Below are 11,372 nucleotides of genomic sequence, written 5' to 3' on the forward strand. Positions count from 1 at the left end.
TTCCCAGCACCAACATTGTTTCAGTGCATATGATGATTCATGGAACAAGGAATCATGTGTTGCCCTATAGTTTTCTGTTTATTTTGCTTTTCTTGTCTCCATAATGAATAGCCTAGCTATTCCAACTCAGGGACTGAGTTCACTGGCAGTTCCTCGGAACAGTGCTTTGCACATAAAGGACAGACAGGTTTGTGATTTGATTCTTCAAACACTACTTTACTTCCTTTCACTGGAACTAACTGTACCCCAGAAGACACTTGGTAATGTTAATTTTTACAACTGGTTTGCCCAAGACAGTAGGCCACAATAAAGTAGCTGACCCTAAAGGAGAGATAGCTGAGAAAACTTGATCTACAGCAGCAGGTTGCAAATGTGGTTTTTGGCAGTGGAGCTTTTTTCAAGTGACATCTTTGGAAGAATTTCAAGTTATAAACTTTCTTTTTATTAAAGAACAGACTGCTCTGGTTGAACTGAGAGTGAAGAATCTGCAGCTCAGTCTCCCTCCCCAAAACCTCTCATTACTTAAGAAGCATCACTTTCTGGGATTAAAGACAAACCCTGGGGCCGGTGTGATGGCTCAACTCGCTAACCTTTCACCTGCAAGCACTGGCATCTCACGTGAGTGCTGGTTAGTGTCCCAGCTGCTCTACTTCCCATCTAGCTCTCTGCTTATATGCCTGGGAAAGTAGTGGAGGATGACCAAATGCTTGGGACCCTACACCCATGTGGAAGACTTGGAAGAGGCTCCTGACTCCTGGCTTCAGATGGGTTCATCCCTGGCCATTGTGACCATCTGAAGAGTGAAACAACAGATAAAAGATATTTCTTTCTTCTTCTTCTCTCTAAATCTGCTTTTCCAATAAAAACAAGTAAATCTCTAAAAATAATTAAAGGCAAATCCATTGGATTTTGTGAGAAGCACACAGGCACAAGAGAGAGACTAGTTTAAAGGCACCCAGCCCCTCCTCTATGTATGAACAGACCTTCACTGAAATGGGAGAATGTAAATGAGCACTGCTCTCCCACTTCCAGAGTTATCACCAACTGGGGACCAGTTGGGGCTCTGCAATGTCAATACTAGGCGACTGTTGTCCATCCAGCCACACAGAATGTCACAGTGATATTGAGCTGGAAACCCAGGGTCAGAAGACCTTCTTTCACCTTTGTATTTCCCATAGCTCTGGTCAACCTTAGGTGTTTAATAAATAACAACTGGCATGAAAAAAGACATCAATCTTAAAAGTGCAGTCGTTAAATTTCAAACCCCACTCAAAGCCCCTGATGACTAGGACATGGCTGTTACAGTCAGAGAAGACAGAAGAATATATCTACAAAGCAAGAAGGGCTTTCTCCTACTCCCACTCTCCCAGGATGAGAAAAGGCCTCCTAGGAAGGCTTAGGTGATGTACCCAAAGTCACATGATCTCTGAGTGACAGACCAGCTCAGAGAATGTCAGTATTATCATTAGCTATAATATTTTTATCCTCAGTGCTTAGTACTTTGTATACATTTGATAAATGAAAAGTAAAGGAAAAAAAAGACATTACTCTCTAAACACTGGCTCAGATAAAATTTCCTTAATGCTTATCACTGTGGTGTCACACACATCCAGAGAGTTCCTAATCATTCCATTCACTGGAATCAAACTCCTAGCCAAGTCTTTGGCTGAAGGGATAAATTTTATTCAAACCACCACTTTCAGTCCCCATTAACTTATTAGCTGATCATTAATTCATTAGATTTTTTTTCTCTCAGGAATCTGAGCTAAAAAATGTAAACTTCATCTATGAAGCCATTTGGAGACAAGGCTAAGACACTTGTTTTTTAGAGTATGCCTCTTAACAGCCACTAGAGAAAGCTGAGAGGGAAGCAGGATCAGGTGCACAAGCACAAACAGACACAATTGCCAAGGTCGAGAGTGAGAGAGAACAGGTGCTGCAATTCCAACAGGGGTTCTAAGGTCTGGCTGCATCTCTTCAGGTCCCTTACTGTCCTGCTGCTGAGTCCCTCGAAAGTCAGGATTGTTCCTGTTCCTCATAACCAGCATGTTGGGAACCTCTAGGTTCCTTGAGGATCGATGACTTCTTGGCCCCTTTGTCTGAGCCCCCTCAGTCTGGCCTTACACTTACGTACGTCATATCCTCTTGTTTCAGCTACAAAGACTGTCCTGTGATTCTTCCCTGCTCACAGCCACTGGCCACCCATTTCCTGCTCTTGTCCTTAGGCTTAGAACACAGGAAGAAGAACTCGAAAAAATCCCTTTATCTGAAAGCACAGCATTCCCTGTTTCTTGAGAAAGAGTGAAGCCCATGAATCAGAGTCACCTTTTTCCATATCTCGTCCCTCTTGCTGTTGAAGTCACCTGTGCCTGGAATGTCCACCAACACGACCCCTTCTGGAATCAGCTCAGATTTAGCAAGAGTCACTTCCACAAGTTTGATCAGGGGCCAGATCTGTGTCTCAGAGGGTTCTCCATCCCAGTCTCTCTGCTGAGTTCGAATGTAGGGGTCCAACTTGACAGACAGTTCTTCTGCCTGAGGAAGAAGGATGGTGTCACATACCAGCCATTTCCACAGGTCTCTTCTCTGGGACTGGCTGTGAATCCACATGGCCACAGGGGCCCTGGACCATGGGTGCAAGGAGACCTATCGTTCAGGCTGAAAGGACCCATCTGCAAGGATCAGGAAGGATATGGAAACCAGCAATTTCAAGCTCTTGAACTTACAGATGAAGAAATCAAAATCAACTAGACTGCAGATACATCACAACATTACTATTATAATTATCTCCAAGAAACCACTGAATTCTAAAACTAATGCAATTAATATGCAATTTTATAAACTTCTGAGAACTAAGATTCTTCCCAGATGGCTGGTATAAACATGTTAATTATCAAGAAAATCTGCAATGACTATTAAAAAAGGAATTGTTATCATATTTTCCACAGTTGAAAACTAGTCTGAAAATCTACCTTTAAAAAGGTTTTTAAAATTTTTCTTCTACGTACAAAGAAAGAAATCCTGATGTGTACATGGACATAGAACAAAACTTAGCCTACATTCCCACTTAAATACACCTTGGTTCAATGACACATTTATGATAGAAATCATTTCAGTGAGTCTCAAATAGGGTCTGGAAGATTCGGAATGTACAGTGATCATGGTTAATAAATATCTAGACTGGACCTGAAAGTAAGAGAAGAATGCAAATTCAAAGTTAAAAGTAAATCAGTTGATTAGTTGCAATCTTAGTGGGGAGTATTATATTTCTTGAGTTCTAATCAAATGACAAATTGAAAAAGAGGAAATAATAAGGCACATTTAAGAATTTTAATTTAGGGAGCCCTGGATATTGGCTCAATGGCAAAATCCTCACCTTGCATGTGCCAGGAATCCATACGGGCGTCAGTTCATGTCCCAGCTGCTCCACCTCCCATCCAGCTCCCTGATTTTGAAGGATGGCCCAAAGTCTTGAGATCCTGTACCTATGTGGGAGACCCAGCAGAAGTCCTGCCTCTTGGCTTTGGATCAGCTCACTTCCTGCCATTGTGGCCATTTGGGGAGTGAACCAACAGATGGAAAATCTTTCTCCCTGTTTTTGCTCTTCTCTGTAAATCTGCCTTTCCAATAAAAATAAATATCTTTTTTTAAAAGCCCCTTTATATTAGAGGGCTCAGTATAATGAACCATGGTCTAGGGCAAACCATGATGGAGGACAAAATAAGATTCCCTCATCTCAGCCCCAGAGTTCCTAATGGAAACCCAGAATACATAATTGTACTCATTAAAATGGTAATTCTGTTCCCCTGGTTTTAATGGATAAATTTGTAATGTTGAGAAGGATATTTACATATTGAAATGGAGAAGAAATGAACATTACACTGATCTTTGTGTAAGTTGTATGTATTCATATAGTTATGTTTCTCTGAATATGTTCAATCTAATCATTTAAATACTATTCATTTAAATATATTCATTTAAATACAAGAAGCTACTGTTTTCATTATTTTATTTTTATTTTTTAAAAGATTTATTTATTTTTATTACAAAGTCAGATATACAGAGAGGAGGAGAGACAGACAGGAAGATCTTTCATCCGATGATTCACTCCCCAAGTGAACGCAACAGCCGGTGCTGTGCCAATCCAAAGCCAGGAGCCAGGAACTTCTTCCAGGTCTCCCACGCGGGTGCAAGGTTCCAAGGTTTTAGGCCGTCCTCGACTGCTTTCCCAGGCCACAAGCAGGGAACTGGATGGAAAGCGGATCTGCCAGGATTAGAACTGGCGCCCATATGGGATCCCGGGGCGTTCAAGGCGAGGACTTTAGCCACTAGGCCACCGTGCTGGGCCCCTGTTTTCATTATTTTAGAATGCAAGAGGTAGCTAGGTGTTTTGAAAAGGTTTCACTCATTTTATTTCTAAATGTGTCTCAATACGTATTTAAAACAATTGGAGGTGCCAACTTCATGACGTATCAGGTCATGACACCAACATCTCGAATGGGCACCAGTTGGAGACCTGGCTGCTCTACTTCAATCCAATTCATTGCTAATGCTCCCTGGATATCAGTGGAAGATGGTGCAAGTGTTAAGCTCCTGCATCTACATGAGACACCAGGAAGAAACTCCAAGCTGCTGGTTTTGGCCTGGCCCACCTCTGGGCATTGTGGCTATCTGGGGAGTGAAACAATGGATGGAAGATATTCTCAATTTCTCTCTACAGCCGAATCTTGCTCCTTTTTGTCTGTTTAGAGAGGCAGTGGTTTGAGATTGGTCTAAGCAAATGACAAGGCTGCTTCTTTCTGTAGACTTCCTCTCAGCTAAGAAATGCAATGCACAATGAATAAATGTGTCATTGTTGTTTACTTCCTGAATAAAGGAGATATGTGGTTGGTTCCACCTTTTATCTACACCTTCTTTTCATGAGGCTGACTGTGATGCCCAGTAATTCAGCAGCAATTTTATGATTATGAAGATGATGGAAGTTCAAGGGAACCCAAAAGACGGTAACTGACAATGCTGAGTCACTAAATTAATCTAAGATTCCAAGTGTCTCAGCCATCCTATGTGAGAAAATAAATGAGCCCCTTTCCGTCATTATGACTTTTCACAAATCATTTGCAACCCCCAAACATTGTTAATCAGCTTTCAACTAACTATAAATGATCTATTCTGTATCCAAAAGCTCTTCCATCAACATACAAAATTTCTAATTGACACACAAATAATGAAAAATAACATGTTTAGTGCTGATTTGGGTGTCAACTTATTTGTAATAGAAACATGGCCGTTTGAGCAAGTGCCTTAAATAGATTCAGCTGTTAGGTTTGATTCAGACCATGAAATAAAGAAAAAACACATCTTGAAACTACCTCTTCTGCCTTGAGAGTGATGACTCTGGAGGCAGGAATCTTTGCTTTGGGCTTCATTCTCAGCAACTCCTCGTAACTCTTATTTTCTGCCCCTATTCCATATACCACTTGCAGCTTCCACATGGCTTCCTCCATGGCACCATCCTCATTGTCCCATGCATCTGCCTCTTCTCCACTAGGGTCCTCTGTCCTGTGCAGGAGCTTCGTCAGATTCTTCAGTTCCTCCTTCCATTCCTGCCAAGGCAGAGAAGAGAGAAGCCTTCACAATACAGAAAATAATGGCACAGTCTGCTGCCCACTCTCCACCCCTCGTGGAGGACAGGGAACTGCATGACCAGGAAACTTAGGTTCATCTTATCCATGTTTTGTCAATGAGGAAATGGGGAATAAGGAAAGAAGAGGGAGGGAGGTAAGGAGGGAAGACAGAGCAAACACTTACCTGGTCAGAGAGAAGGTGGATTTTGGCTTCATACTGCTCACGGTGCCCTGAGCTCACTTGTACAATACACGAAGTACATGTACTTTCTCCAGACACTGGTAGAAACATGGCTTGCTGGATGACAGCATTGAGTACTGAGCTCTTCCCAGCCCCAGTGCTCCCGAATAATCCAATGTAGATTGGATCCAATGGTGGTTTTTCAATTAAGGCAAGAAGCCTGTTTCTAGATCAGAAATGTACATGATCATGATCAGCAGAGTGCACTGGGAAGGATACGGAACAGAATGCAAAGGAACTGCGATCTGATCTTTGGCAAGAAATTTCATCATTCCAAGCATTCCAAATCTGGTCTCTGAAAAACACTGAGGAAAAATAATCCTATACAAATCCTGTAATATCTGCCTAGATGTGAGACATCTCTATTTGTGTTATGTGGAAATTGCATCTTCTTGATCCTGGAAATAAAATTTGTGTATGGGGTAAAAGAGTGTTGGGAACAACCTGCAATCTAACTGAGCAGGGGACATGTACTCAAGACCTCAAGTTGATGCAGCACAAACAGCTGGGGCTTAGGCTTGGAGTCAGGTTTCCTGGGTGGGACTCAGGGTCCTTCCACTCATCAACATCATGACTTTGTCTATGTTTTGGCCTCTCTGAGCCTCAAATTCAGCCATAATTTCTATTACTTGACAGTATTGGGAGGTTTAAATGAAGTTGGATTTATACATAAAATATGTAGCAGATTATTAGATAATAGTGACAAATCAATGAATGGCAGCTGCCAGTAAGAAGAATAATTATGGCCCATGTTTACAAAAATTTCCAGGCTTTGCTTGGTTTCTACCTTAGAACTCCTTTTTGTTCCTGGGGAAAAGTACCCACAACCAACTAAAGAAAGATTTTACACTAAAGTTCAAGGGTAGTGGATTTCAGACTCACATGAGATACTTGACTCCATTAGGAATGCTGTCCTCCAAGAAGACAGACTGAATAAGTTTCTGGTAAGTGTTGCTCAGAACCCGCCTAGTCCGGGACTCCAATCTTTCATCTGGAATCAATAGAGATGCATTACCTTGACAAACCTGGCAGGGATCACATCCTAGATCTCCAAAGGGAGAGACTATAGACTATCATAGAGCAGAGAGAAAAGGAAATGAAGAGCGAGCTAAGCAAGATAACAAATTCTCTGACACTTGAGATAGTAGTTCATTGGGGATAGTAACTGTGGGTTCTGAAAAGCTCAAAATAGCCAACCTGCCATGCCATGACTATTAGTGTATCATGGATTCTTTTCTCTTGAGGTCATCAAAAGAATCAAAGGCAAGGGGTCAAATAAACATCTATAAAAATATCCAACTAGTTGTTGGCACAGTCTTTGTTCCAACCAAGAAGAGGTTATTTTGATAACAACTCTCCCACACGGACACATCTGCAGACAAATGATCGAATGACCACTTGAAGATCCTTTAAGGTCTCTTTTTTTGAGGGGGGAGGAGGGAGAACAGGTTCATTTGCAGATGTGTCATCCAGCTTCCAAATCTAACTTTCTCTTCCTTTGAGCATTTTTGATGAGGATAGGGAAAAACTAGAGCCACATTGTCACAAGCCATCCCATCCCACAGCTTCACCACACTCACACTCCTTCAGGGCACTCTGCTCCGGCGAGGGGAATGCTCGGAACCGCTGGTGTCCTTCCAACCGCCGCTTTTTCTTCATCGGTTCGCTAAAGAAATAGCCATCAACTAGAGATAAAGAAAGGTTATGTACAATGATAGGTCTGGACAGGGTATCTTCATCTCAATTCCAGCAACGCACAGACTCAGAGGCCCAAGGCAGACCTTTGGCAGCTTCCTCTGCCTGGCAGGTCCTTGGGAGAACACTGCTGACTTAGTCCACTCTGGTGCCTACCTCTCCAGGCACTGTTTGTGTTTTATTCCAAAATGTAGAGTTTTACATGTCTCTGCACATGAAAAGCTCCTATCTGGAATTCCTCAGGAGTTAAAGTGGCTAGACATTTATTAAATTTTTAGGCAATCAACCAACAATGCTGAGAAAGGTCAAGGCAGGGCGTCATCTAGGGTGAAGAAAGAAAGGTCTCCATGAGATCTCATTGGACAAAGTAAGATAGTGGTTAAAAGGAGAATGCAGAGCAGATGTTTGGTGAACTGGTTGTGGTGCCCTTTGGGATGCCCTCAATCCATTTCAGAACACCAGGGTTTAAGTTCTGGCTCTGTTCTGATTCCATCTTCTTGCTGATGTACCCTCTGGGAGGCAGGAGGTGATAACTCAAGTGGGTGGGTGTTTCCCATCCACATGGGAGACCCTAGATTGAGTTCCTGCCTCCTAGCTTCAGGTTGGCAGAGCTCAAGCAAGAATTTTTGAAAAGAGAAGGATGGGGAGGAAAGAAGGTAGTCGGGTATCCAGGGCAAACCACTGTCCCTTAGGCTTGTTTCTTCACTTGTAAATTGGGAAAGTTGACAACAGCATCATACAAATTTAGGGGAGGTGCCTTATAAGATGGTCTGTCTTCTTTTGGACATTAAATTTGGGAGAAAATTTCCCCTTCCTCAAAGAGGGACATTGTCAGCAGCTTCTTACAAAAGCAAGAATCAAAATCACTGAGAAGCAGATCTGTGTAGCTTTTGCAGAGATCAATTCCAATAATTTTTTTTCCTTTGATAAGAAAATCGACTAGGTGGGGCCCAGAAATCTAAGACAAGGGTTTAACTCAAGTGCTGCATTCTGGATGGGTTTAAGAAAACACTCCCTTGGTAGTGTTCTGGCTAGAAGGGAGTGACTGGCAGGTGCTTGGGATAAAGGTGTCTGAAAATGATCCCAGTGCTGTGAGTGACCCTGGAGTTAGCTTGTGCCTTAGGAATAGCCAAGCAATGAACTGGAAGAGCGGATTCTCAAGAGTCCTAACAGTCTAAGTCTACAGACTTTGGGAGGTCCTCATGCCTGAAGAATGCAGAGAGGGAGTTCTCCTTGGTGACCCAGAACAATAGTCTGAGCAGAGGTCCGGCCTCAGCCACTGGGCTCCAGATGAGGGTCTCCCAGATTTCAGGCCGCCTTCTCCTTCTGCTCAGCATTGCATGTTCCAGCACAAATCCTTCTGCATTCTGCAGCCAGCTCACACCTCCTAGGATATTTGAGCACGGGGCCACAGTATGTGCCAAGGTCTGAAACTCTGCCACCGCATGCTCAGGCTGTGACAGGGAGTTGAAGGAGTTCATCATTTACACTCTTCTCCTGTAGACATGCTAACTTCTGACTAAGCTCAACTGGAAGAATTAATCCTGGCTCAGCCTGAAGATTGCCTGGAACTAAACACCAAATGGTTTTGGGCCCAGGGAAGAAAAAAGCATGCTATTCAGGCATCTTAGCCAGCTACCGACTGGAGAACATGTCAGCCTGTGTTCCAAAAGGCATCGCAAAAGTCCAGAATGTTTCCCCAACCTGTCTGCGGAAAGAACATAAAAGGATGTGGATTTTGCAATCCAAGAACTCTTGTGTAAACAACGCTTGTCTAGTCTGTGAGCTGTGTCACAAAACAAGGGAAAAGTCAATAACACAGGGCTCCTTATTTCAACTTTATAAGGACTGATAATTAATCTGATAAGAGGTTGGAAACTTATTTCTCAACTAAAGCCAAAGCTAAAGCGTCCAGTAAAACAGCAGGGTTTTTACACTTTTCTTTCAATTTCTGAAATGAAAACCACCAGGCAAGAAGACAATATTCCACTTTGGATTTAGATCATGTAAAACCAGTATTTTTGCATTAAGCAGTAATTGAAATGAACTGGTATGAACCTGGATTGCAGCTCTTATTATTGCCTTTAATTGTTCAGCCCCACCTTCCAGCATTCTACCCAAATGACTCTTGCCAAGAGCAGTAGCCAGGAGTGGATGGAAGTCCTCCACAAAAGCGCTCAGCCCACCGCAACTTTTGCATCCTGCTGCCACTAGGTGTCAGTTTTGACAACTGATGCGAACAGAGATGCCATTCCATGATTAATTCAACCCTTGGCAAGATCTTATGCATCTTCCAAACAAAGTGATTCTACTTTTCAGAGCCAAGTACATCCAAGGAGGGGCCCCAGAGTTAGTTCTTTTTGTTTCCGCTGTCGGCTATGCCTCTGATGCTGGTCTCTGCCCACTGAATATCCCCTCAAGAGAAATCATTTCTTGGGAGTAAGGATGCTCTTTCCTAGATTCTCAAAACACAAAAGGACATCCCTGTTTTCTGTAAATGGGGGTTACTTCCCTGCCAGCTTTCTCAGCAAAACTCCCTGATTAGTTCCAGGGGACCCACGTTAGCTTCTGAAGGAGAAAGGTCACCTACCCTGACTCCACTATTTGAAGACAGGCTCCAATAGCCATGCACTCCCTTTGTAAGGAAAGCTACCTGACAGCATGCCAGGGGAATTACCTTGTCCTTCTGAAAGAGAGACCAGGGAAGTCCAAGGTGATTTCCTAGATCATTCCTTTTTTTTTTTAAAGAAAAAAAAGTTTAAAAAGTCCACAAATTTAATTGATGGTCATGCAGTTCTTTTTATTATGAATAGCTATTATAGTTATTGCTGGCATTCACTACTGAAACTTATGAGAAAGCAGTTTCTGAATAAAGAGTAAGGAATGACGATCACCATTAATTACAGGCTCACCCACTTGACTTTGGTCAGACAGTAGTCCTTGATTCTTATTGATTTAGCAGGGGATGATATGTAGATGTTACCTGCATGTGGAGTCACCAAATCCTCAGTTTCTGCCATTTCTTCTTATGTGAATGCTTGCTACTGCTGACTTAGGAGAACTGCCATGGAAAGGAAAAATACAAAAAAGGGTTGGAGTAGAAGAAATTGAAAATAGAGCAAACAAAATCTAGGAATGTGTGAATCTGCCTGTGCATTGGTTATGCTCAATTTGACTTATCTTTGAACCACTCACAGTGCTAATTATAGCACCTGTTGGCTTAGAAAGGACAAAGATCCATATGCAGCTACTGGTTCTCTATAATCCTTGTGTCTGAGATATTGCAGTTAGTTCACAATAAAACGAGACTAAACCTCTGGTGACCCAAGCTGTGCAGGTGAATTTATGTAGCTTTTCTTCTTGGGGTGCTACCTGTACTTTAGTCAAGTAAATCTTGAACCCTTGTGCTTTGGTTCCTTAAATGTCAGCAGACATTTAAGGGGTGACTGCAACCTTTGAATTGTTAGGGTTAGAGTCACAATCATCAAAGCAGTTCAAACTGGTCCTGCTATGTCAACAGCAGGTGTAGTGGGGGCTCTCCCAGCTGATGAAGAAGAGCATGAATGGAGCCCTCATGTACTCTGGATTCAAGTCAGTGTGCATGGGATAAGATGACACTGGGCTGCTGGGATGGATCTAAAAGTCTAGCACATACCCTCGGAGACTGGAGGTGTCTTAGGTGAAGACTTGGTAGAAGATCTTGAAAGCTGTACACTTCATGACAGACTGCTTCCATCTCTAATTGAATTTTGAGAGCCTCAAGGATTAGGATTCAGTTACTCGGGGTTGGAAATGCAGAATGGGAGCCAAGT

General features: G+C 42.6%; 1 protein-coding gene across 1 annotated transcript in view; it reads right to left on the reverse strand.

Moving 5' to 3' along the window:
- Positions 1-10,580, reverse strand: part of NUGGC (nuclear GTPase, germinal center associated) — a 35,614-nt gene extending 25,034 nt beyond the window's left edge. The window contains exons 1-6 of the mRNA XM_012931287.3: positions 10,544-10,580; positions 7,446-7,550; positions 6,748-6,856; positions 5,809-6,031; positions 5,370-5,603; positions 2,326-2,535 (exon numbers count right to left, since the gene is read on the reverse strand). Of these exons, the coding sequence (XP_012786741.3) occupies positions 2,326-2,535; positions 5,370-5,603; positions 5,809-6,031; positions 6,748-6,856; positions 7,446-7,550; positions 10,544-10,580 (918 nt within the window). The remainder of the gene's footprint in view (positions 1-2,325; positions 2,536-5,369; positions 5,604-5,808; positions 6,032-6,747; positions 6,857-7,445; positions 7,551-10,543) is intronic.
- Between the last annotated feature and the right edge of the window lie 792 nt (positions 10,581-11,372).

The sequence above is a fragment of the Ochotona princeps genome, chromosome 11 (assembly GCF_030435755.1).
Source record: "Ochotona princeps isolate mOchPri1 chromosome 11, mOchPri1.hap1, whole genome shotgun sequence".
NCBI lineage: Eukaryota > Metazoa > Chordata > Mammalia > Lagomorpha > Ochotonidae > Ochotona > Ochotona princeps.